Source organism: Botrytis sinoallii (genome assembly GCF_014898435.1).
Source record: "Botrytis sinoallii strain Bc 23 chromosome Unknown BSIN_001, whole genome shotgun sequence".
Classification (NCBI taxonomy): domain Eukaryota; kingdom Fungi; phylum Ascomycota; class Leotiomycetes; order Helotiales; family Sclerotiniaceae; genus Botrytis; species Botrytis sinoallii.
The window spans coordinates 1092878-1119009 of record NW_024066028.1 but is presented as its reverse complement, the minus strand read 5'-3'; the positions used below and the strand labels follow the sequence as shown (position 1 = coordinate 1119009).

Below are 26132 nucleotides of genomic sequence, written 5' to 3'. Positions count from 1 at the left end.
CAAAGCACAAGCAGGAGAGAATCCGATTCAATATAGAACCTCTAAATACAGAGTAAATCCTTTCATAAAAAAAAACCAATTGAATTATTAGCTTCAGAAAGCTAGTAAAATCATTCCGACTATTTAATATCAGCAAATACTCAAAGCCTCTTGATAGGTTGCAACGCCCCCAACCACAACAGTACTCTAACAAATACCAGCTATACTGCAATCCATATATATACTATTACTTGGTACACTACTTTAGGTATAGCGAATTGGCTACTAAACATATCAACAGAAAGATCTATAAGCAATGCTAAAACAATACTCAATGTACAGGATGCCTTGGACCCTTCCGATCTATATATAATAACTATCCAGCAACACCGCAATCAATTAATGGAAAACTGATCAAGCTTATATACTGACAAGTAAGAGAAATCAGAATTGTTAATTGAAAGGAAATCTAGGAAGTGTACAAGAAAAAGATACCTATTACAATACCAAACAAATAGTTTTAAATAATTATCCCTAGACCTTCTATACCGGGAGTCTGTATTATTATCTATAAAAACAAATAACAACTGATAAACCAATTACTTAAACAGGCCCGACCAAGAAAGGGTCCCTTCAATAATCCGATTCACACCCTAGGCTGTAATTTTCCGTGCCATGCTAATAAAGGAATAAATTATAATATAACAATTATAACTGAAAAAGTCTTTTCACCTTTTGATTTAATAAGTAAGGGAAATAAATCAAACATTAATAAAGCTGCTATTATCTCTATATAAATTACACACATGCATGGAAACCGGTATATGATACCTCGGAGCCGGAAAGCCTCAAGCTCCCTCGCGGGGTACTATACAGACTCATAGCGATGCGGACCGGACACGGTAACTTTACAGCCTATCATATCAGATTCAATCACGAAAATAGCATGAATATCTGTACATACGGGATTGAGAAAAGCCCACTGCATTTCTTTCAATATTCAATCAATAATCAGACGCGCGGCGACTGGCCACTTGCATCAAATCGACTTCGATCCGAATGGGACGCGATAGCATATATCAACCGCATCCTGCGAATACAATATAGCTTTACTGACCTTCTCGCTAGATCCAGATTCTATACTAGAATATACTCAAACTACGCGAAACTACACGAATTCCAACCTGCTCCAATACCCCGAGGATGAGCTCTCCACCCCAATCAACCTAAGACCCGCACCGAACAACCATAAGCGCTCCGAGCGCTCTCCCGATCGACAGCGATCGACCTGATCATCCGCCGACACCCGGATGGCATACGAAACAAGGCCTTCTAAAACAGGACCACAAACCCTTAAACAGAACAGCCGCAGGATCGCCATGAGCAGTACTGAGCGGGGGAATACCAGAGGCAACAAGCCCCTGATTAGCTAACATTACATTACTATGAGCGGCTGGAACGCTAGCGGCCCGTAGGCCCGCTCCTTAGTACATCTAGAATACCTCTTGGGAGGTCAGATATTAGACGTTAATCACTATAAATAAAATAAATAAATAAATATATAAATTACACAATTAATACAAACTCAATAGAAGAGAGGGGGCTTATGATTGCATAAGCAAATATAGAATATAAATACTCTAATTATATCATTCTTTTACAGGTTACTGGAAAAATTGATATGGATATCATTTATATTCAAAAACCCCAACTATACAATAACTCAACAACCCAAAATCATACCGTATATAATTAATACCAGCTGATCGACATTTAGAGGGTAACTGATAGTTCTGAGCATAGACTACAAGTGATCACCTATATACAAAAAGGAGGCGACTTGAAGATTAGATAAATAAAGCAAATCGGAAATAGGAATCTACTTTGAATCAATATTAATAAATATTCAATCCTCAATATCTATCACACCCCACTTGATTTATTAACAATAGAATATATACTCAAACTAGAGATTGTTTTAGGGATTAATATAATCATTAAAAATAATTTCAATACTAAATATAATCTATAGGAATTTGGAATAGTAATTATTAACCAAGGCGATATACTTATATAATAGACTATTGAACAGGGAATGAAATATATCGAGACTCTCGATACCCTTATATATATAAAGGGATACATTTTAGATCTAACCTTTTTCAACCTAGCTATTACTACAATAATAATCGATAACAACCTATACAACAGCTTTGATTATACTACTCAAGTTATTACTATTTTGAATAAAGGAATCTCTAAATACGAATAAGCACACATCTGAATACACAATTCAGATTTACTTTGTCTAATAAGTATAATAACTAATCGCTTAATAAACCTCCAGAACCCAAACCTTCAATCTACTTATAATATCGATAAACTGATTGTCAGACTTACAAGCATATTAAGTGCTTTTGTAAAAGCTATAGAACAGAAAGGCTATAAACCCTACCAATCATTCTTATAGTAGATCAACGAATATAAGAAGATATACCGAATATATATACAAACTAGGAAAACTAGAACTGCTAATAGAATAACAACTATTCAGTAGGATTTATAGAGAATTATATGAGTATCGAAACAAGCCTATTGGATTAAATATCTGGATAATATATAAAACAATTAGGAATTATATAAAGTTATAAACTGATATAAGCTGATTCCAGAAGCAGACCTTAAAACCCCTCCTCTAATAATCGAAGATTAAGAGATTACTGATATCAGGGAAAAAGCTGAAGCACTCTTTACAACAATACTCGATTACTTCAAAGTATTGGATAATTTACAATATAACTCTTTATAGGAATAGAGTAGTCAGATAACCTTATTATAAAAAAGAATAATCATTATAAAGAAAATGGAAAAATATGTAATAGAAATCAGAAGCATATTACCTGGAGTTGATTAGGTAATTATTTGTTTTCTCAAGGCATGCTAGCTTAGTATAAAAAGTATAATATATAAGATTTTCATAACCTACCTTAGACTCAGCTATTATCTCAACAAGTGGAAACTCATTAAAATAATTATACTATCCAAGGTTGATAAGAAAAATAGAATATCCCCAAGATTATAAAGGCTAATTGCATTAATATTATATATCGAAAAAGGACTAAAAAGATATATCACCAATCAAATTGTATGAACAGCTATAAGATACAACGTTATCAGCCCTTAGCACTATAGAGCACTATCGAAAAGAGCCGATATTAATCTCACAACTACCTTCACTCATAATACCAAGCTTGCTTTAACAACTAGTAAAATAGTTATATTGATAATAATGGATATACAAAGTGCTTATAATATATTCCTTAAAAGATAGCTTCTATAATGTATGAAAAAGCAGGATTGGCTTATAGCACTCTTGCGACTTGTTAATTCATTCCTGACTAAGAGATATGTATATGTAAGGCTTGAAGGGATTACAATACAGGATTTTCCGGTTATATACAATACACCCCAGGGATTGCTACTCTCCCCAATCCTGTATATTCTTTACCTTACTAAGCTTTTCAATTAAGATAGAGCATAGCGTTTCGAATATACTGATAATATAGCTATATATCATATATCTAAGGATCTATCCACGAATATATATATACTCCATTAAACCATTTGATGTATTCTATAATAAAGAAATCAGAATAAAGTCTTTTTCGCTCCAGAAAAGTTTGAGCTTTTTTATATATCGAGAAAGTATAAAACTACAAACCCGGTTATAAGAATAAATTGGGATCTAATCATTATATTCGCTCCTTAGTACGTCTAGAATACCCTTCGGGAGGTCAGACATTAGACGTTAATCACTATAAATAAATAAATAAATCATTATATTAATTCCTTTAGGATTTATTAATGGAGTATAACTAACCTTATACTGACTTGATGTCTTTTTTAATCAACATCTAATGTTCTTATAATATATCAAAATGTATATTACAAAAGCTATATATATTGTATCCTATATTCAATCAATAGCTTATATAGCCCACAGATTATCTATAGTCTGTCTACGAAAAGCAATTATTATCTATATACTTTCTATTGCTTTTTTCGACTTTAAAGTATAATTCGATGGGCTATACAAATAATATTCAAATGCAGATTATATTCTAATTGGTATCGGAATCAAGAAACATATCGATCTAGTTAACAAAATGATTTACAATATAGTACGGGAAGCTTTACCCATTTACAAGATAATCCCGATAACCGCATTTTTTGTAGAAACTAGTCTCCTGATTAGAATTGTTGTACTAGAGTAAGCCAGATTGAGGTTTGCGTTTTGGCTTCAGATAATAGATGTATAATATCTATTTGTAAACTGATTAAAGCTGTGTATCAGAAAAAGAGGATAAGATATAGGTATATTGAAAAATCTTATTACTAGATTATAAAGAATAGAATAAGCAATCTCTATAATCAAATGCCCCAGACTTTTATGACCATATTTCTCCTTTAAATGCTATATTAATTCAATTAATAATATAAGCAAAAAGGATACTACAGAAGTATTTAAAGATTAATAAAACCTAATTTTCTAAGAAGACTATTCTGTATTCTTAGATGGATTTGAACAATACAATGAATACAGTCACTGTATAGGATACAGTTTTGTAATCTACCACGATAAGCAACAAGTTGATAATAACTATAACTACATATGCGAATAGTTACACATCTTTGATACCAAAACGATTGGCGTGTAGCGGGGATTGGAGCGTCTCCTGAATACTATCAAATATTCTTATCAAGGCTGAATATGGCTATGTATTGATAGTATCTTAATGATTTGGGGAATATAAGGGAACATTGCTGATTCCTTCTAATAAGCTTATTATAAATACTATTAAGCAATGCGATACTATAATGTTATAGTTAAGTAATCCTTTAGACATATCGAGATAAAGAGCAACAAGGCAGCCAATTGCTTTATTAATCAGGGTACAACTGGATTATTTGATTCTGGCTTATTGTACCTTCCCATCATCAGCAACTCCCGCTTTGTTCTACATACTAAATATTAGTATTTAGAGAGTAAATAGTGAAATACAAAAAGAAACCTGATTTTCGAAATATACAATATATGAAAACCGGTATATAATACTTCGGAACTGGGGAACCTTAAGCTTCCCTATAAAGTACTATATAAACTTATAACAATGCAAACCGGATACAATAACTTTATAGCCTATTATATCAAATTCAATCATAAAAATAGTATAAATATTTGTATATACAAAATCAAGAAAAGCCTATTATACTTCTTTTAATATCTAATCAATAATCAAATGTATAGCAACTGATCACTTATACCAAACCGATAACAATCCAAATAAAATATAATAACATATATCAACCACATTCTGCAATCACAATATAGCTTTACTAACCTTCTCACCAAATCCAGATTCTACATTAGGATATACTCAAACTATATATAATCACACAAATACTAACCTACTCCAATACCCCGAGAACAAACTCTCCACCCCAATCAATCTAAAATCTACACCAACCAATCATAAACACCCCAAACATTCTTTCAATCAATAACAATCGACTTGATCATTCATTAACACCCAAACAACATACAAAACAAAACCCTCTAGAACAAAACTACAAACCCTTAAACAAAACAGTTATAAGATTGTTATAAACAATACTAAACAAAAAAACACTAAAAACAACAAACTTCTAATTAATTAACATTACACTACTATAAGCAACTGAAACACTAGCAGCCCGTAGGCCCACTCCTTAGTATATCTAGAATACCCCTTGGGAGATCAGATATTAGATATTAATCACTATAAATAAATAAATAAATAAATATTAACTAAATTAATCAAATTGATTAAATTGATTGTTTCACTTAGAATTCTATATAATAATAGATAAGCTTATAATCTATTCATATATAATTGGATTTAGATAATTTATTATATTAAAAAGATAATTCTATAATCAAAGAATAACAAATCCGAAGAAAATCAGTTAGTATATATATAAAGAGGTTTTTTACAAAAACAGATTGAATTTTATTGTTTTATTATAAAATAATATAATAATATATCTTTTTGAATATATATAGAATAAAGTCCTATACTAGTATCGAATCACATGACCAATCACGTGATCGTCGCTTATAAGCTTCCGAAAGCAACCATACGAAAACGACCGTATTTAGCTTCCGAAAACGACCATTATTAGCTTCCGAAAACGAACATATTAGTTTCCGAAAACGACTACTAATAAAGAATATGAAAAGGAGCTCTATTTCGAAGGAATGGCCGGATTAGGAAGAGATCTACGAGAGATAAACGAAAGCGGAAAGCTAGATTAGAATGAAAAAGGTATATAATATGAGCTTTTTCCCTCTTAATATAGGATAAGAAATTCAATAATCATATACTGTTTCATGAAAATCACGTGTTTCATAGCTATTTAGTTGTTAATACGAGCCAGCTTCCCATATTTATTTATTTATTTATTTATTTATAGTAATTAATATCTTGTAAAGGACCTCCCGAGGGGTATGAAAGATGTGGTTAGATCTAGAGTTATAAATACAGAAAGGCGTTGATGTATACACTAATAAAACCTTATAGAGTAAACCCAATTCCTTTTATATATTCTAAACAAGCCAGTGTAATAATTACAAATAGGACTATTTGATTGGCCTTATATTCCTAGCGCTTCCTTCTGCTTATGAAGAGAAGCACTTTGATTATACAATTACTTTTGTTATAAAACTATATTTTATGGATAAAAGCGGTATGTACAGATGTGCTACTTCAAAAAAAGCGGATGTATATATGATAGTGCTCCAGAGAAGCAGAGGGTTCGGCTATTAGACCGCTTAAAAGGAATAGCCGGAACAATGGTTCTGCTTGATAGCGGAGTAGCATATAGGCACAGTAATAATAGCTAAAGGGGAAATCATTAGTTCCTCCTCAGCACTTGATCGATCGCTTTTACAGCTTATAATAGAGAAGCTCTATTAAAGTTAACAATAAATTATCGAAACTCAGAGAAACTATATTATAAGATCCACACTAAGGTAACCTATAAGGCAATATATAGAATGAATCCATATAGATCCCAAAGATAAGGATTAACCCATATATACAAAGATTTCATCACTATAGCCTTAAGTCGTAGAACAATGGGAGAGTGGCCCGATCACTTTACCACTGAACCAGCCGGGCTCCTTGCGGAGGACAATGGTCTTTTTGTCTGCCAGCTTCCCATAATAGACTAATATTAGTCTATTCCCTCTTATATAATATATACTCATATACTAGCTCATGACCTACGATAAATTTGTATTGAGATTAATTAGATTTTATCTAATATAAATAAAGAAAATAGATTTTTAGATAAAGAGTATTCTTGTATTATAATATAATACTAAATTATAGGACTATTGAACTCTATTAGAGATATAAATATTACAAGCAAATTCTAGAATATTGGTATTATTACAAAAATTAATAAAACTCTTTACAAATATATATATATATATAGAGTTTGTATAATTGAATAATAGATTTCTATTATAAAAAGAATATTGGAAATCATATATACAATATATATGGGGTATATGTATATTATTATAAAACTCTTATTTCTGGGCTTTTCGGATAAATATATATAATATACACATTCAATATATCACTCTTAATGCATAACTTGCTGTCTATTTCTGACAATAATATTATTGATGCTTCTCCTTCTATTTCTCCCTCTCCTTCTCCTAATATCATCTGCACACATGCCTAGGAAGATAAATGACAGGGAAAAAAATTACAAAATTCCATATATTCAATATATTCGATATATTTCATTCCATTCCATTCAACAAAGACAGACAAGATAAAAGCGACAAATTAATAAATTCACATCAACACACCTCACAATTGCGCGTAAAAGAAAAAGAAGAAAAGATTGATAACGTTGCAGCGATCTATATATACAATCCCCAAGCCCGAAAACCATATTGTGAATCAATCCTCCAAGCCAAAGCTCTGAATAACAAAGCACCTACACCTGCACCTCTGACACCAATGTATAATCTCCAAGAAACTAGAAAACGCAATGTAGTTGTATTATCCGGGTCTATTGTAGCCCAAATAAGTATGTGAATGATAAACATGTCCATAATGCCCGTGCGTATACATAAATATAGCCCTTTCAAGATGTTGAAGTTTCTTCTTTGACCTCTACATCCTTCTCCTTCTCTTCCGTTTCGGTATCACTCTCTACCTCCTTGGGTAATGGGATATTCTCCTCTATAGGTTCTGTGGGCTCTGTGGGCTTTGCGGGTTCTGTAGGCTCTATGGGCTCTATAGATTCTGATGCGATTGATGCTGATGGTACCGCTGATGTTAGAGAGGTGGCAGGCGGCTGCGAGCTACCATAGAGATTCCTCTCTAGACCACCTAATAAATCCGGAAAATCATCCTCATCTTCTTCTTCGTCTGTGGACTTGACTGGTTCTGCTGGTAGTTTTGAATCCTCTGCCCCTTGTGGCTCATTTGATTCATTTGACTCGTTTGACTCGTTTGTCATTTCTATGTCATTTGATTCATGTGCCACGTCTGGCTTATTTGACTCGTCTATCATGTCTATGTCATTCAACTCATGTACCACGTCTGGCTTAACTGACTCTTTTGGCTCAGTTGATGCATTTGGCTCAATTGGCTCAAGTGGCTCGTTTTGTTCAATTGGTTCAGCTTGTTTAGTTTCCTCATTTGGTGGGAAAACCTCAGTTGGTTCTACGACGACCTCGGCGAGATCAGTAGCTTCTGGCGCTGCAAGAGGCGGTGAACTTGAGGCGACTGGCTGAGCCTCTTCTTCGGCTGGAGAAGCGAAGGAAGTTACTGCTACTGGCTGCTCTATTTCCCTGACTGGAGAGGTGGATGAAAGTGTTGCTATTGGCTGCTCTGCTTCTTCGATTGGAGCTGTGGCTTGGTTAGGTACCGAAGGTGGTTCTTCAACGACAGGTGTTGGAGAAGGCTCTGCAAGATTTTGAGGGGTTTTATCTTCCGCTATAGGTGAAGGTTTGACGGGAGACTGAATTGAAGCCTGAACGGCGGGACTAAGACTTGGAACTTCGGCCTCTATTGGGTTTGCCGCACCGATCTGGGGATTTCCTGTATTTTCGAGAATATCAAGCAGCATCTCTTCCTCCTCCTCCTCTTCAGCGCGGAGTTCCACGGATACCTCCTCATGCTCTTTAGTGGGGTGAGGCGGAACAGGGGGTAGCTCGGTTGGGGCGGAGACTTCCGCTATTGATAGCATTTCCTGGTTGATTATTTCAACGGGAGCTAATGGAATATGAGTATTCTCGGTCGAAAATGACATGGGCTCCCGCGCAGTAGTTTCGGTGGGGGACACCGTAGGGGTGTTGACTGTAGATGTAGTCAATGCTATTTGCTTCAAGGGACTACCGAATTTCCCTTCATCCTTTACTCTTTCTAGTTCCAATTTCGTAGGTCCGGGAATATCAGTGCCACCCATCATGACATCAACGCTACTCGATTTTGGAATTTCTTGCGTAGTCGAAATGTTATGGTCTTGGGAAGAGTCTCTTTGTGGTCTCGATGGAGAATTGTGGATATCAACGGAATCATCGTCATCATCACCTTGGTCGCCTTCATCCCCGTCATCGTCATCCGAAGCCGGATTTGAGTCATCTATCATCTCGGTATCGAGGTTCTTCGCTGGAGTCGTACCACCGTCACCTTCGATTTTGATTCCCTGTGCCAATGTTAAAAAAACCCGCTGCAAATTTATTAAGAAATCATTATTGACTTACATCAGCTCCTAAGTGAGAGTTTGCCGCATCGCCATTTTGACCCAATGGTTCGCTAGTTACGTTGGGGGTAGAAGTGGGCAATATCTTCTTTCGTCCCCTTCCGGGGCCTCGTTTCCCTTTCTTACCAACTGGACCCTTGCGTCGGAACGGCGTACCCTCGATCGCATTCGGATCAGGAATGGTTGTTTGAGAAACAACATCCCCTACAACAGTTTGACCATGGGGCACGATGACTTTCTCTAGGTACTCATTGCCTGCAGCATCTGTCCTGCGAACTGTGGTTTGTACAACTGTGGGAACTGGAGCTGGTTTAGGAATTGTAGAACCTAATCCCTTCCTTCTTTTGGCCAGAAAGTCCATATCCGACGCATTTTGGTGACCAGGAATCTGCTTCCAGGCACGGGCTGTAAAACCGCTATCTCTAGTCTCCTCCTCTTTTTTGTCCGGCTTGTCTCCCAGAATGGCTTCAAGATCTTGTTCTTCTTCATCCATAGGAGTAGGTCGCTTATATATCTTTCCAGATCGTGCGGCGCGTAGCAAATCTTGACTATGTTGCGGTAATAAGTGGGAGTCTTTTGGCATTCCCCAAGGCAACTCTTTTGCCCAAATATCATTCTGAGAGGCACTGCTTTCCTGCGGAGGTGGGGGTGCAACTGTAACGAATTCGCGGCGCCATTGTCTTACGGGAATCCCCTCGAGTATATCATGGTCGACATAGCCCGTGCGATTCTGCCGTCTTCCACCTGTTCGGTACTGCGAACGAATTGTTAGCTTCTAGCTTTTAACCAAGCATCCCCAGGAACGTGTGCGAATTGACAGAGAGTGTCACAAGAGACGAGAGTATGACGACCTGCCAATTAGGTATGAGAATCCAATTTGTAAAAACTTACAGCGGGCATATCGGCGCGTTGTGTAGAAAAATTATTCGGAGGAGAGAACGAGGTGCCAAGCTCGACCGACGATATCGATGAGTTGGAATCCCAGGTATTTAAAGCAGATAATGATGCTTCAGTTGTGGTAAGGCTTGAGTTATTTCATACGCATTGATCTTTAGAGGTTTGTTTTGATTATCCTGTACTCTAGTTCGCTTTAATCGTATACGACTTTGTGCCGTTGTGATCGCATTCAGAGAGGCTGTTGGAACGGGTTTTGCGACGCTGGGGCTGCGCGTTCGATATAGGTACACTGAGCTACACGCGGACTTTCTGGTAAAATGCACATTAGCAATTGAGCGCGCAATCACGATGATGAATTTATTGGAAGTTGAATTGCTTCACCAAGATTAAATACCTACTTGCGATCATTAAATACCTAGTATATTAATGGATAAGTACAAAGCGCGGAGGGATTAAATGAGAGAAGTGACGCCCAAAGCAAATCGAGAGACAATTATGTCATCACGTGATTGTAAATCACAGCACTACTTCATAGGTAATTTTGAACATCTCTTGCCAGGTAAGAAAAAGAATCAAAGAATCATTGGAAGGCACACAACTTGATTTATCTATAGTTGATGATACTGTTTAATATTTCCACTCAAGCTCAAATTGAAAGTTAGGCGCAAGGGGTCTTGCTATGCAACGTACTCTTGACGGCCATTTCAGTAAGCCGGGAAGTTGACGTTCATATACCAAGAGAGGTACCCTTTCTGCTTCAAACTGTCTCCCATAATCCTGAAGCGTCCAGGACACCAGTGTGCATTTATGGAACAATTGTATAAGTTATGTACCGGCTTAAGCACCTTTTCATGCCACCTTGTTGGCTGAGGGGCGAGTTTCCTGAATCACTTGGTGTAAGAATGTCTCGCCGGACAGACACCAAAGTGCAATTGAACTCCATGTATAGTGATACATATAACCAGGCCCAAACGTCTTGACTTCATAGCATTTCCTTAAGTCCACAATCCACAACCACCCGGAAACATCAGTCCAATCTATGTAATGTGAGTTGTACGTTAGACCTCGCACTAGAAGGACATCTTACCCTGTGTCTTTTGTCTCATTATGTCATTTCTCTCCCCGGATTGCTTTCCCTACAATCGGAATTAGCAACATATCTTCTATGCATGGTGTCTGATGAGTACGTACCGATTTCCCACCTTCAACTACTAATCGATCCAGTTGGAAGAACTGACTAACAACAGTTTGTCTCTGTTGCGGAGATTGTCAGTATACCTTCAATTCCCACTCAACTTTGTATCTGCATGCTCCTCGAAAAGTCGCCATGCATTTCGGATCCCAATGCCGAGAGAACCCTTCCAGTATCATATGAAGTTCTCTGCCGCTACACGTTTGGGCGTACCTTCAGCTTTGTAATTCCTTCAATCCTTTCTGCATCAATTCCTGGACCTTCCTCTCATCTTGAACGTCCTTGTGCTCTCTGAATGAGTCCCTTGTCCTACGTTTCGCATATTCTCGGAAATTGTATGCTGCAAACTGACCGCCTTGTCTCAATAATTGACGATACTATAAGTTAGAAGTAAGTATGGATATATCAATCGGACATTCCCTCTCATGGCTTGGCATCACAACTTTTGTGACATCGAAGTGGCAACCATTTGCGGGATAATATTTATGATTACTTACCAGCGATCGAGCTTGTTGCGAAGCTTCGCCTTTCAAACCTGCTACTACAGACATCTTGTTGTAGTAAATTGTTTGGCAGAAAAAGGCTTGAGGTTTCCAAATTCAAAGTTTGTCACTTCTTCAAACTTCCCTAAGCATCAAAATAAAGAACGGCAAATACCGAGCCCGAATTTCCGTGGACGTATGTACGGAGATAACGATAAGATAACATTTCAATGAGGGCATTGGCATTCTATCGTCATTCACGTGAGGTTAATCCTTTCTTATCCATTTCCTTTCCTTTCTTCCTTTCGAATGTTCTTCTGCAGGAACATACTTGATATTCTTCCCGAAGCGAACGTTGAAAAAGTAGCTTGCCTTTTGCTTCATATGGATAGTATGCAGATAGTTTCATAAACTATCTGTATCTGGATCGCAATATCTGAAGTGGCATGCGTATATATACTTTTGGTTACACATAAAAAGATTCCGGAAGATCCTTATAAAACGATCATATACACCTTGGTTATTTCATATCGGACGATTGCATATCATTATCATAGAGAAAAGATCCACATGAAATTGAAACATCTGGTCTTGATAGAATAATTGACGACGAGGCCTACATCATCTAACCCCCCCTATTAAGAAAAGTAGCGATCTATGGTTCAGGTGCCGCGCGGAAAGGGGGAGGGGAACGTTTATTCAATCAAAATGGAAAATGATATGGAGTTCAAACAAGCATTGCTTTGAACTGTAAGGTAGACATTCAATTTATTACATACAAGCAAAGCAATCTTGAATGAGCGTTTACCTATCATATCTATTTCTGTCTAGAAGATGGATAAACAGTGAAATGTCCATCAGATAGCTGGTAGAACATACCAAGACTAAACCCTTCCACCCTTCCAGCCCTTCAATTGACAATTAGATATATCTAAGTATTATGTATTATATTATCGTTAGCATCTCCATCTCCATCGATATCTCCATTTCCATCTCCATCTCCGTAAAAACTTTCTTTGGTCATTGTGACAAATGATTTCCCCCCTTCGTTACATATACAGGTGTACTAATCCACATTTATAATCTCACCCCCATATCCCATTTCGTTCCCACATCATTCAACGGCTATCTCGAGCTATCAAACATCTTCCCCATATAAAAGATCTATTTTGGTTTAATACCTTTGATAGCCTTACGTGTCATATCATTAACATACGCGTTCTTTGTAAGTGAAGAGCTGCCGAGCACGTCATTTCCTCTAGGTCATGCCTTCCCAAACCGGGTTCCATACAAGGCGGATGAGAGGATATTGAAGCTTTTAGTAAAGAAAAAAAATATTAATTCTCTTGGGAGGCACATAATTTGATACGGACATTATAAAAGTAGTATCGTCCTTGTTCTTTCTCTATAACTTATTTATACCCACTCTTTCCCGACTTACTTGCACTCTTGCTTTCCATCTATCCATCTCTCTCTCTCTTCCTCTTCAACTTCTTCATACATACATAGTACATTCCCAGAAGACTCTCTAATATCCTCAATTCTTCCCACATATTGCTTGGATCAACTCATACTTTTTACTATCTTCAAACGCAGATATGGCAAACTCTCCTCATGGTGGTGTCCTCAAAGTAAGAATGCGAAATTAATAAGACTGGAGGAAGTCTTGGGGGGGTTAGGATGCGAATTAACTAACGATCGCAACAGAGATCTTCTCGCAAGAGATTTGTCAAGACACAATGAACTTGCAACAGAGGCCGAAACCCTTCCCGCTGTTGTTCTCACTGAGAGACAACTTTGCGATCTCGAATTGATTTTGAGTGGTGGTTTCTCTCCCCTTGAAGGTATGTCATTTCCGCTTATATGGAGGGGCATCATGACCCCGCCATTCTGAATATAATCTGCCAAGATATGATAACAGAAATCTATCCATAATTCGACAACAATTGCTAATTTCTCATTAACAGGTTTTATGACCGAGAAGGATTACAATGGGTACGAGACTGCGCTTTCGAAATACTTTGACTAGCCTAACATTTTACAGTGTCGTTGAGAACAACCGATTGGCAGATGGCAACGTCTTCAGTATGCCAATTACACTCGATGTATCCCAAGAACAAATCGAGGAGTTGGGAATTAAAGCAGGAGCAAGAGTTACTCTTCGCGATTTCCGTGACGACAGAAACCTTGCAATTATCAACGTCGAGGATGTTTACCAGACCCAACAAGTGTGTAATTCCGACCTAGATGAATGAGAAAGATCTAACAAATTGATAGGGAGAAGGAAGATAAGGAGGTTTTCGGTGGTGATGCAGATCACCCTGCAGTTAAATATTTATACAACACTGCAGCTGAATTCTATGTTGGAGGAAAGATTGACGCCATTAACCGTTTAGAACATTACGATTACGTTGCTTTAAGATGTGAGTGATTCGGTTCCTAGAAACTCTAGAAAGCTATTAATATGAGAAAAGATACCCCGCAGAAATGAGACTCCACTTCGACAAGCTCGGCTGGTCCAAGGTTGTCGCATTCCAAACCAGAAACCCTATGCACAGAGCCCACAGAGAGTTGACTGTTCGCGCCGCTAGAGCCCGTCAAGCCAACGTTCTTATCCACCCAGTCGTTGGTCTGACCAAGCCAGGTGACATTGACCATTTCACCCGTGTCCGTGTTTACCAGGCACTCCTTCCTAGATACCCCAACGGAATGGCCGTTCTTGGTCTTCTTCCTCTCGCTATGCGTATGGGTGGACCTCGTGAGGCTGTTTGGCACGCCATTATCAGAAAGAACTATGGTGCTACACACTTCATCGTCGGACGTGATCACGCCGGACCAGGAAAGAACAGCAAGGGAGAGGAGTTCTATGGTCCATATGATGCTCAATACGCTGTTGAGAAGTTCAAGGATGAGCTCGGAATTGAGGTCGTTCCTTTCCAAATGATGACTTACCTCCCAGATAGCGACGAATATAGACCAAAGGACGAGGTCCCACAGGGTACCCGTACTCTCGACATCTCCGGAACTGAGCTCCGTTCTAGACTTCGCTCTGGTCGTGAGATTCCAGAATGGTTCTCGTACCCAGAAGTTGTCCGTGTTCTTAGAGAATCTCACCCACCTCGTTCTGCTCAAGGTTTCACTGTATTCCTTACTGGTTACCACAGCTCTGGTAAAGACGCAATTGCACGTGCTTTGCAAACTACTCTCAACCAACAGGGTGGACGTTCTGTCTCACTTTTATTGGGCGAGACTGTTCGCGCCGAGCTTTCCTCGGAGCTTGGCTTCAGCCGTGCTGACCGAACCCGCAACATCGGCCGTATTGCATTCGTTGCTTCCGAGTTGACTCGTTCCGGTGCTGCCGTCATTGCTGCACCAATTGCACCATATGAAGATGCTCGTCAGCACGCTCGTGAAATGATTGAGAAGTATGGTGACTTCTATCTCGTTCACGTTGCTACCAGTCTTGAGCACTCTGAAAAGATCGACAAGAAGGGTGTCTACGCCAAAGCTCGCAACGGTGAAATCAAAGGTTTCACTGGTGTTGATGATCCTTATGAGGTCCCTTCAAAGGCTGACTTCACTGTTGATATCGAGAAGACTAGTGTCAGAAATGCTGTTCACTCAATTATCTTGATGTTGGAGAGCGCGGGTTTGTTGGATCGTCTATAGATAGATAGCTTATTAGTATATTGGATTTGATGGGATTGGATAATTCCTTTTGGAATACAATTCAAAATGACAGCATTTCGGGGCGTTTTCAAAGGGTTTAGATAGACAAGAGCAAAAGTCTTAGAGTCGTGTGCACATAAGTCATAGCTAGCGGATGGATATATTGGCAACAGGCGAATTTATATTCATCCTTCGATAGTGTGAACAAACAGTTGTTTCGTTCCCTCTTCCAATTTCCAGGCTCATGTGTTTCTTGGAGATGTGCCCCCGCAGGTGGTTCAGGTACATTGTCAAATAAGCAATAATATAAATCCAGTACTGGGACATCATAAATACCCACTCCACTATATCCCAAGCTCTGATCTCAGCATTATCGGGGTCGCTGTATTTGCTTTCAGCATGGCCAATCTTTTTTCACGCCTGTATCAGCGGCTTCGTCATTGGTACAGAGAAAGATAGTTGCTAATGCAATACGCAAACGGAAATGGTTTTTCGTGCTACTGTAATTTCACATTTACAGACTGCAAGGGTATAAGGACTCGGTGGTGCAATATTATCTCTGTCAAGACGGCCTTCGTTGATCGCGCCGGACCATAAGATAGCGATGCCGAGTCCTGAAACCGATGATTCTAGGCACTGTTATTCCAACCTTGATCCTTCATATCAGCTTGGGTACCATCGATGTTCGACATTGTATATTTATGCTCGTGTTAACGCATGGGAAAACACAACCATTCCAGTTCCAAATTGTCAAAATTCTTGAAATCTAGTGTCACTCTAGGTTTCAAGCTCTGTCATAATATGAAGTTATGTTTCTTGAAAAGGTTTGGACTTATTATGTAGTTCATGAAATAAGTGTTTCTGAAATATTTTCTCAGGAAAAGAAGACATAATTTTGAATCTCAATTGTCATTGGGGAAGAAAAGCCTAAAAAAATGTCCCTGAAAAGTTAACTTACAGTTTGTAAATGTAATGGAACTCACGAGTATGGTTGTTGAAAAGCTGTCAAAAAATCATGGAAATGAACCGTTTCATAGAAACAAGTGGTTGAGAAGTTAAGGGGTCTCGGAATGGTTTTTTACACCTATGCAGAAGATAATCGATCGACTACCTAGTTTCTTGGTTGATGATGTACTTGCTTTCGGATAAGACAGGCTTTGACAGCAAAGACTATTAGCCGTTCAATAGCCACCACTTCTTCGTATTTTCGACAGCACATGCAGTCTTGGTAACGTTATAATTTGGTCCTTAGCGCATTTTCATCGACTTGTCCTTAATGGATGAAATCGAGGCCGCCGAGCGCAAGCTCAGCAATTCTCCCTCCCTCCAAAATAACGCAAGACACACTGTGGTACCCGGCCCAAGAATTGATACACCAAGAAGAAAAAGGGTGAATAGGAGCGGCGAAAATTGGGCCAATTTACTGTCACACAAATTTCCCGAACGACGTGCCAACAAGCGCGACAATAAGATGTATGCCCATGAAATGCTAGACAATGCAATAATCATGACATCAAATTGAAGGAACATCAATGAACCACTGGAAAGAATATTTGGCGATTCCAGGAGAGCGGTGAAGAAAGATGGCAAGTATGCTCTCCGAATACCATTGACTGGATCCGAGGATAAGACCACCGCCGTGAGCGCGTGCAAGTGACCTAAAAAGGACAACACAGCTGCAAGTAAGTAAGATACTTGAATCCACCAAGCTGCTATCCTATTATCAATCACTTTCTTCCTTAAAGACATAGAGGGCATTCTATCTGCACATTGACTCAAAGCCCAAGTAGTGACTGCTTGAGTTAAGGACATCCACAGAGGAGTTAGCTGCCATACAGCCAAGATTTTTTGATCTATGAGAACCAAGGTTTCAGTGATCAGTCATTTTAGCATGCTTAGAAGTGATAGGATATGTGAACTGATTTCAAAACTTGGAGTACGTGTGATGAAAAACCGGTGTTGCTCACGAGCGACTGGATCGAGCGAAGTATGAGACCAAGTAGGCAGCATTGCCATAATTGTGGGTAGTACAACGCCTATGATAAAGCTGACTGGTATAGCTCTTGAAGAAGAAACATCTGATGTAGCCAATACATCGGGCTGCTCACTCGCCCATTGAAGGTGGCGAGAGTAGTAAATGGGAAGTAATACGGCACCGCCAAAGATCTGCCAAAGTATACCCCAAACGATTGGACTAGTCATAACGGTTAACAGCTTTCAATGTTTGCGGAGACTTCATTCTCAACCTACTTCCCTAGAGTGTGTGGCTGTTTTGTCCCCCGTATACTCTCTGCATATAGCCAAACATATGCAGGTTGAAACGTTGAGAATGCATCGAGCGTGAACATTTGTTGTTCTCTGTCTGAATTGTTTGTGCTGGAGAAGAAGAACGCAACCAGAATAGAGAGGGGAAAATCTAGAATGATGATCCCGGTGTACTGGGTGTGCATTATGACTCCATCCTCAAATCGTTGATGCCATACCGTTAGGAGGAGAGCTTTGATGGTGCCATTCCATATGCTGATACCCCAAAGCAGCAGGACAGCTGAAAAGGTTAGTGTGCGGAAATAGGTGGTCATTGTCAGGCGACAATCCAAGATATCGTGGTTAAGACTGGAAACAAAATGAAGGATGTGACGAATTGCGAGTTTGATAGTACTAGAAATTCGCTAGGAATAGTGCGAGCTAATTGATAATGAGAGGAGAGCTCACTGAAGTTTCGTGGGTGGTCCAGGTGAGCACCCTCGAAGCTTTCCTGTAGATTATTACCGAAGCTGCTCACATGATAGGTGGCTCAAACTATACGATTACAAGGCGCCATGAGACGGTTCCACTTTTGGGGGGAGAGGGGGGAATTTCCTAAAGTAGTAATATTTTGTTGCTTTGGATTTCGGCAGAGTAGTGATTATGGTCTGGGGCTGCACAGCGCCTAATCGATGTTGGGATGTCTACAAGAATGGAGCCACAGGGTATAGGTTAATTAGGAACACGTCAGACGACTGCAGGCTGACTCTGCAACCATCATAGTTCAATGAGAATAACTCTATACCACGAGCTACAGTAATCGTGCGCAGCTGTTCGTTGGTTTCAAAAATTATATCAAAAATGATCATTTTGCTCTATTTATATAAACAAAAATAAAATATTCAAAACTATTAAATTATTCGGGACTTTAAAAATAGTTTTATGATATAATAAAATACTTAGAATTTAAAATTCTTTTGATTTTAAAATATAGAGATATTATATTTATAAGATTAAATCTAAATCGAAAGAAAAGTTCTTAATTTTCGCTTATTTTACTAATAAATTTAAAAATTTTCAATTATATTAAGTTTCTATATAGATTTTATAATAAATAAGAATCCTAAAAATAAATTATTTAATTTTTATTAAATCTCAATTGAAAATGAATAGAATTATATTAAATTCATTAAATAAATCTATATTATTATTAAAAAAAATCTATAGATAATTTATATGAATTTTGGTCTGATTTTGGTGTTCGGCAAACAGCTATGCCCTAGCACTATAAGCCAGATATGATGGAATAACAATCAACATCCTAGTTTGATATTCAAGAGCGTTAGTACCGGGGTTTGATGGGAAGTGCATTTCATGCCACCCTCTATATCTCGCTCTTCTGAGTATCCTATTAACCCTATTTCAGCAATCAATGTTAAATCGCGATCTGAACTATAGTTAGGTATGAGCAGCTATATTTAAGCCCAGTGATGAATTTCTAAACTGCTCTAGAATTACAAGATATTACCAAAGATACTATCTCCAAAAGCCGATACTCTGTTGCGATTATCAAACTCTATACCTAAACAAAGTTCAATTCGTCGGAGTAGCACCTGAAGATGGAAGAAGCAGCAGCGGTAACAAAGTACGATGTGGTGATAGTCGGTGCAGGTATGATTCGCTCACAAAGGCCTCAACAAATCAGACTGTCGATAAACAATTGACTTACCATGCAGGATTTTACGGCCTGGTGGCAGCACGAAATTATCTTCGCCTTCGTCCTCAAACGAATCTTCTCATAGTCGATTCTAACAAGACGGTTGGTGGGGTATGGTGCAAAGAAAGACTCTATCCAAATCTTATCGCACAGGTACCAGAGGGGTTTTTCAATTATACGGACACTCCAATGCCTCCTCAAACTGGAATTTCCACAAATGGTCTCATCGCTGGCGAGACTATTCATGAATATCTCCAGACTTATGCAGAGCAACATGATTTATTGCATCGAATATGCTTCTCTTCCCTTGTTGCTAGAGCAGAGCGCTGTTCCACAGGGTGGAAACTTCACTGCCAGACGATGGAGAAAGTCGAATGTCTGGAAACTACCAAGCTCATTGTTGCCACAGGAATCACTTCCATGCCCAAGATGCCCAGATTTCGGGCACAGAGTGTCTCTATCCCTATTATCCATTCCAAAGACTTAGGGTCTTCATCTAAGTCATTGGAAAGTCCTGATGTCAGAACTGTAGTCGTAGTTGGAGGCGCAAAATCAGCGTATGATACAGTTTACTTACTTCTGTCTCTGGGGAAGAAAGTGATCTGGATTATTCGTGCGGACGGTACAGGACCTCATCCATTGATACCTCAAACATTATTTGGGTACTGGAGAAGCTTAGCTGTTTCCTCCACCAGGTTCATGAGCTACGTCAGCCCCTCTATACTAAATGTTGATGACCCGCTGCAAAGGATGTTTCAAAGAACGAATTTAGGGCTCTGGTGCACCAACAAGTTCTGGGAGGTACTCAACTACCTGAGTATTCGCCACGCTGGTTATTCTAAAGGTAATCATGTTTCTATGCTGAAGCCGTATATCGAAGATAAAAGGTAGATTTCTTGGTTCCATTGCGAAAATTCAACTTCAACCTAACTGACTATTCTAGTGTCTTCTGGGGGGATTCTGGAGTTGGGCTTGTCACTTTACCTGATTTTTGGGCGAAAATTCACGATGGAGATGTTTCTGTACTGATAGACAAAGTCAAGGCGATCGAAGAAGACACTATTCTACTCGAGTCTGGCACAAAAGTAGAGGCTGACTACATTGTCATGTGCACTGGCTGGGGCGACCATTTCAAAATGTTTGATCAGACGACGAAGCTCGCACTTGGTCTGCCCTACTCTCTTGATAGGGATGGGTTGACCAATACTCAAGATTCTGCAGGCTTGCAATGGGAAAAGTATGATGCCGAAGCTGACATCTCTATAAATCGCCAGCTTCCTTTTTTGGCAAATCCACCCAAGGTGGTAGATTCGTTTGCCAATCAAACAGTTCCAGGGAGGCTTTACCGGCGTGTGGTACCGCTAAATTGCACTGAAAATGATGATCGGTCCATCATAATCTTAGGTCAAATTCACACTGTGCAAACCCCACTGGTGGCAGACATCCAGTCATTTTGGGGAATCCTTTACCTACTCGGAGAGATCAAGTTGCCAAGTGAAGAGATGATGGTCAAAGAGATTTCAGAGTGGAATGCATGGTCGCGAAAAAGATATTTGAATCAGGGCCAGAAGACTCCGTACTCGCTTTTTGATTTTTCTCCCAGTGAGTTGCAATAAGCTTTTTCGTTTCTTTGCTTTGACAATTTTAACAATTTTTAGTATCTGGATTCCCTTTTCCGTGATATGGGGTTGAATTCACGCCGGAAATCGAATTTCTTCAGCGAAATATTTTCGCCATACCAGCCTGAGGACTTCAACGGATTCATAGGCGAATACCTTGAAATGAAGAGCTCAAAAACCAAACAAGATTAAATGCCGATCCTGGTTTGCACGGTGATCTTGTCTGGCGGGAATTGGAAATGTAGTGTGAGCAGATTACAGCCTGGGGTTTTTCGATTACATCTTGAGTTGTGGTGGCAAGTGAATTGAAATATACAACGGTACTCAAGTCATTGTTGTAAATATTGCAATCGCATTTTTGGTACTGTTTCTTGTCATATTGGGTGATGAATCATAGTTAGTGTTTGTAAGACTGTCACTGGGACCATGTCATAATTGAACCAGTAGGATATTGAAAAGGCTTATGACACTACTACTTTGTATATTTCCCACCATTGTGAACCACTTCTTCATTTTTCGCTCTTTTTCAACTTAGTTACGTTTCCAAAATGCTTGAAAAGGATGCAAAAGAGCAGCCACCATGTCGCAGACCCACATTCTCCACCCATTTAATATCGTTATTTGATACATAAGCTTTACATAGCGCAGAGTAAAAGCATCTATTTTCATTTTTAGTTGTGAGGAAAAAGCTTCATATAGAAGATTAGGGAACACGTACCAACAGCATCGAAATCTTGGCCATATACCTCTCGGATTGCAACAGACTTTCCATCTTTCGACGGGTCCGAAAGTACAGTCCAACTTTTGTCCACTTTCACGTCTGGCCCAACAACTAAAGCTTTTCCACTCACGCCGCTTCCCATGAGTCTTGTACCAGCATCCACAATGCTATCAACCTTGCCTACAGGCGTACCAGCAAGAATTGCTCGTAACGCCGTAGACAGCATTGGTGTATCGGAAAAGTAAGGCATGATTAGGTTGATGCGAATTTCTTTTGTAAAGGCTGTACACATCAATGAGCGATAGAGTCCTGTGACTCCATGTTTCGCAACACAATATTCAACTTGTCCTGGAAAGGCAGCTATGCCTGCCACGGAGCCTATCAATAAAAGATGACGGTCTCGCTTGGGGGCATCTTGACCGGGTGAAGTATGCGGTGGGCATGGGTTTAGAGGAAGATAGTGGAACGCAAGATGCGCAGTGTACATTGCCCCTATTAAGTTGACCTCGACAACTTTGAGATCGATCGAAAGCGGCTCGCTGAGCACCCCCAAATCATGAGCTGGGTTGTCGAAAACAGGATTGTCTGAGGCAATTCCCGCATTGGCAACCACGGCGTCAATTCCTGCGTGAGGACTTAATTTTGCCGCGTCTCGAAAAAAGTCAACTTGCGATTGCCATTTGGTGACGTCACAGTATAGAAAATGTAGATTCTGGTTGTTGGTCTGTGCCCGGACTTCTTCAACCAAAGCTTTCCCTTTGATTGCGTTCACATCTCCAATTATCACGTTCGCGTCTGTAAAACGTTAGAAAAGGCACAGTATTGTTTATTGGGGGGGGGGGGTTTTGGCAAACTTGGCATACTATGCTCTGCCCACTTCCTAAAGAAACCTTCGCCAAATCCAGAAGCTCCTCCAGTGATGAGAATGGTTTTTCCATCCAAGCAAGACAAGTCAAGAGAATCCTCAACATTGAATTCATAGGCTGATCGAACGAGTTCGGCGATGTTATTTCGATCTTTTTGCATTTTCTTTGGAGTTTGAAGCTGTTGCTTTAAAATTGGTAAGGATTTAGAGGTCACAGACAAGTGTAATTGATACGCGGATCTAGCAGAAAGTAACAAGTAGAATTCTATCATATTCCCTCTTCGGTCGGATCGAGGTCACCAGGTATAATATGAAAATCGCGCCATGTAACCTTCATGCCCTTTATCAGAAACTCAATTTTAGATTTCGATATCTGAGACGAGATCCCCTGTCCAAATCACCGCGACTGGCCTAGAGCCTTCTGATACACCTGGCTACTCTCCTAAACGCAGGGTACTTGGTTAGGAGCAAAAGTCCAAGGACTACGATGCCTGGATTACGAAACCACCCTAGGAATTTCCTTCGTTGCTAGTCGCCTCTTACTAGGATTATACGTCGTGTCATCCTCACATCATGCAGTAATACAGAAATTCTGCCGAAGGCTCACAACTCTACCTTCCATTCTGAGTAGAAAACTAAATCCAAATATATCCACATCCTGTCATTGAAATCATTGTCGAATTTACTGACCCATAAACTTAAAGAGGTATGGCGAGATCATCCGGCGTTCTAATACTTGCGCCTATACACTTGCAGATATATGAAAAAGGGAGCAAACCCCAAACATGGGCTCCAACACAGCTTTGAAGGCTGACGCTAAGAGAGAGCGAGAAATAAAGTCACATTGCATGTTCTGTTATTTGAGTATCCCAGTGAAAAAACTTGAAAATGCCCCTTTGCTATGAGTTGGCGAAAATAGCTAATCTCAGTTGCTAGTTTGGAGATGGTATATCATGGGGGCCGTTGTTATGAATGGCTATATTTGACTTGGTCATGTTGATCTGGCTGATTAGACAGATTGATTTCTTTCACAATGAGAGGGGCTTCAAACACAGTAGTAAAGCAGCTGACTATATAATGAAGTCTGAAACCATGGAACGTAATATCATGTTATTGTACTACACCATCTACAATGGATCTGGGAATTACGACGCTGCTCTCCGACTTGCTATTCTATCCCCATGAATCGGCCAAGTCAGGAACAAAAATGCAGCTATATCATGCTCGATTCTAAACGCGCGAAGCAAATCCACCTATTGGGTTCAACACTATGACCTCGAAAGGTTTGGTAACCAATCCTTCCTTGTTGAGGGTTTCACCTGCAGCACCGAAGTATGAAGAGGTTAAGTGGGTATTAACTGCGGCCTGGTCCGCATCTAGGTAACCTTGTTAGAAGAGACAGTAAAAGAATTGATCCAAGGCTACGCGAAATCAAAGAGACGCGGGGGGGGGGGGGGGGGGGTAGAATATGATCAGGGTAAAGAATTTCAGCGGATTCAAGATGGATGTGAGTTAACAGAAAGGTATAATTACAAGTTTCTTGGAAAAGAATGACATTAGTTCCGGTTTGAGAGTCAATTTGTTCGAATGCTTGGTATTTTTTCTAGAAGTATCAGCTCCACTCGAGTTGGGTAGCAAATGAGTAACACATGTACAGTAAAGACAGAAAAACGGGAAACTTACGACACCTTGCTCATTTTCGTGGACTTTACTTGCGAGGTCGAGGAGGACTTCTTTGAGCTATTGGCCGGAATAATGTTAGCATGAAAAAACATTAGAACTAAGGTGTGCGCAAGTAGCAAGAGAAAATGGAGTACTGACTCGGCTTTCCTTGCCCGAAGCTGGGTGGAAGATGGCAACGACTTGAATATCTGCTGACATTTTGCTTAAGTGATTGATGAATTCTATTCGTTGCCTGAATTTTAGAGATCCTGAAGCTCTCTGGGGGTTAAGAATTTATAGGTTAATCTGAATTGAGTAGAGTAGTAATGAAGGTCACGGGAAAGAAGAGGGCTCTTGCACCATTTTGTAGCTAAAATCGCGAATACTGTGCAATTCCTGCATGCTAGCGGCGCACATATTTAGGCCAGCCTATCACAACGTATCATTTCCATTCACCTTTACACGGTCTGTGCCTTACAACAGCATGACAAGGATTATAAATTTACCCGAGGCGAGATGATAGCCAACATGTGGTTTGAGTAGGTATGTGACACGTGCGCTTACAAAATCGGATGTTGATACAGGGGAAGTTGAGTCGTTCATACCGGAAGTAGCACCCGAAGAATCTTTAACAACGTGCATAAGTACATCGAGTCATCAAAAGAGCATAATATCAGAAGATGCCCGGTCAGCGTGTAACTTTAATATCGAGTGATCCCTGATTCGACATGTCTTTCTACCAAGATCCACCTATCATATACGCCAGGCCTTAAGCCAACGTCCGTGGAAACAATGATAAACACTCTACATCTAGACAGCAGGCAACTCCTTGTCAGCATCGAGGTTGTAGCGGAGGGTGAATATATGCACAACCTGCGGCGCAGATAACTGCTTGTCAGCATCGAGGTTGTAGCGGAGGGTGAATATGTGCACAACCTGCGGCGCGGACAACAGAATTAGGTTGTTCGTGAATACACGAGAAGATTACTAAACGCCACTGAGTGCCGTTAAAGCCGAAAATGTGTGAAGCGGCTCGGCATCCAAATGGCCACCCCCACAGGGAATGTCTGAATTGGCGACAACTTTTTTATTCGTAAGAGTTGAGGCCCCGGCTTATTGCACACTTTAGCGAGATTAGCCTAGCCATCTAATTTTTATATCTTATATTAAAAATTCGATTACTATTTCAATTTTTATTATTTTCTATTCAAATTCAAAGTAAATATTGAGTATAATTACGAAAATGATAATTAT

The 26132-nt window shown here is 39.4% G+C and overlaps 8 protein-coding genes across 8 annotated transcripts; 2 read left to right on the top strand and 6 right to left on the bottom strand.

Moving 5' to 3' along the window:
- Window positions 1-8184: 8184 nt before the first annotated feature.
- EAF02_000241 (uncharacterized protein) lies at window positions 8185-10710 on the bottom strand (the record flags this gene model as incomplete). The annotated part of the gene is made up of 3 exons (XM_038896289.1): window positions 8185-9753; window positions 9812-10564; window positions 10702-10710. 3 exons carry the CDS (start codon window positions 10708-10710, stop codon window positions 8185-8187), a joined length of 2331 nt encoding a protein of 776 aa, XP_038763148.1.
- An 846-nt stretch (window positions 10711-11556) lies between these two features.
- EAF02_000240 (uncharacterized protein) lies at window positions 11557-12078 on the bottom strand (the record flags this gene model as incomplete). The annotated part of the gene is made up of 4 exons (XM_038896288.1): window positions 11557-11744; window positions 11795-11843; window positions 11899-11961; window positions 11986-12078. The coding sequence occupies 4 exons, from the start codon at window positions 12076-12078 to the stop codon at window positions 11557-11559; spliced, it is 393 nt and encodes a 130-aa protein (XP_038763147.1).
- A 36-nt stretch (window positions 12079-12114) lies between these two features.
- Window positions 12115-12450, bottom strand: EAF02_000239 (uncharacterized protein; the record flags this gene model as incomplete). The annotated part of the gene is made up of 2 exons (XM_038896287.1): window positions 12115-12276; window positions 12397-12450. The coding sequence occupies 2 exons, from the start codon at window positions 12448-12450 to the stop codon at window positions 12115-12117; spliced, it is 216 nt and encodes a 71-aa protein (XP_038763146.1).
- A 1264-nt stretch (window positions 12451-13714) lies between these two features.
- On the top strand, window positions 13715-16050 carry EAF02_000238 (uncharacterized protein; the record flags this gene model as incomplete). The annotated part of the gene is made up of 6 exons (XM_038896286.1): window positions 13715-14012; window positions 14089-14225; window positions 14349-14376; window positions 14426-14611; window positions 14659-14808; window positions 14856-16050. The coding sequence occupies exons 1-6, from the start codon at window positions 13996-13998 to the stop codon at window positions 16048-16050; spliced, it is 1713 nt and encodes a 570-aa protein (XP_038763145.1). The 5' UTR covers window positions 13715-13995.
- Window positions 16051-17298: 1248 nt separating this feature from the next.
- Window positions 17299-18629, bottom strand: EAF02_000237 (uncharacterized protein; the record flags this gene model as incomplete). Its single annotated transcript, XM_038896285.1, has 3 exons — window positions 17299-17903; window positions 18018-18244; window positions 18301-18629. The coding sequence occupies 3 exons, from the start codon at window positions 18627-18629 to the stop codon at window positions 17299-17301; spliced, it is 1161 nt and encodes a 386-aa protein (XP_038763144.1).
- Window positions 18630-19913: 1284 nt separating this feature from the next.
- On the top strand, window positions 19914-21627 carry EAF02_000236 (uncharacterized protein; the record flags this gene model as incomplete). Its single annotated transcript, XM_038896284.1, has 3 exons — window positions 19914-19965; window positions 20031-20898; window positions 20955-21627. 3 exons carry the CDS (start codon window positions 19914-19916, stop codon window positions 21625-21627), a joined length of 1593 nt encoding a protein of 530 aa, XP_038763143.1.
- A 534-nt stretch (window positions 21628-22161) lies between these two features.
- On the bottom strand, window positions 22162-23377 carry EAF02_000235 (uncharacterized protein; the record flags this gene model as incomplete). The annotated part of the gene is made up of 3 exons (XM_038896283.1): window positions 22162-22289; window positions 22349-23146; window positions 23215-23377. 3 exons carry the CDS (start codon window positions 23375-23377, stop codon window positions 22162-22164), a joined length of 1089 nt encoding a protein of 362 aa, XP_038763142.1.
- Window positions 23378-24446: 1069 nt separating this feature from the next.
- Window positions 24447-25097, bottom strand: EAF02_000234 (uncharacterized protein; the record flags this gene model as incomplete). Its single annotated transcript, XM_038896282.1, has 4 exons — window positions 24447-24592; window positions 24750-24819; window positions 24900-24956; window positions 25038-25097. The coding sequence occupies 4 exons, from the start codon at window positions 25095-25097 to the stop codon at window positions 24447-24449; spliced, it is 333 nt and encodes a 110-aa protein (XP_038763141.1).
- Window positions 25098-26132: the final 1035 nt, after the last annotated feature.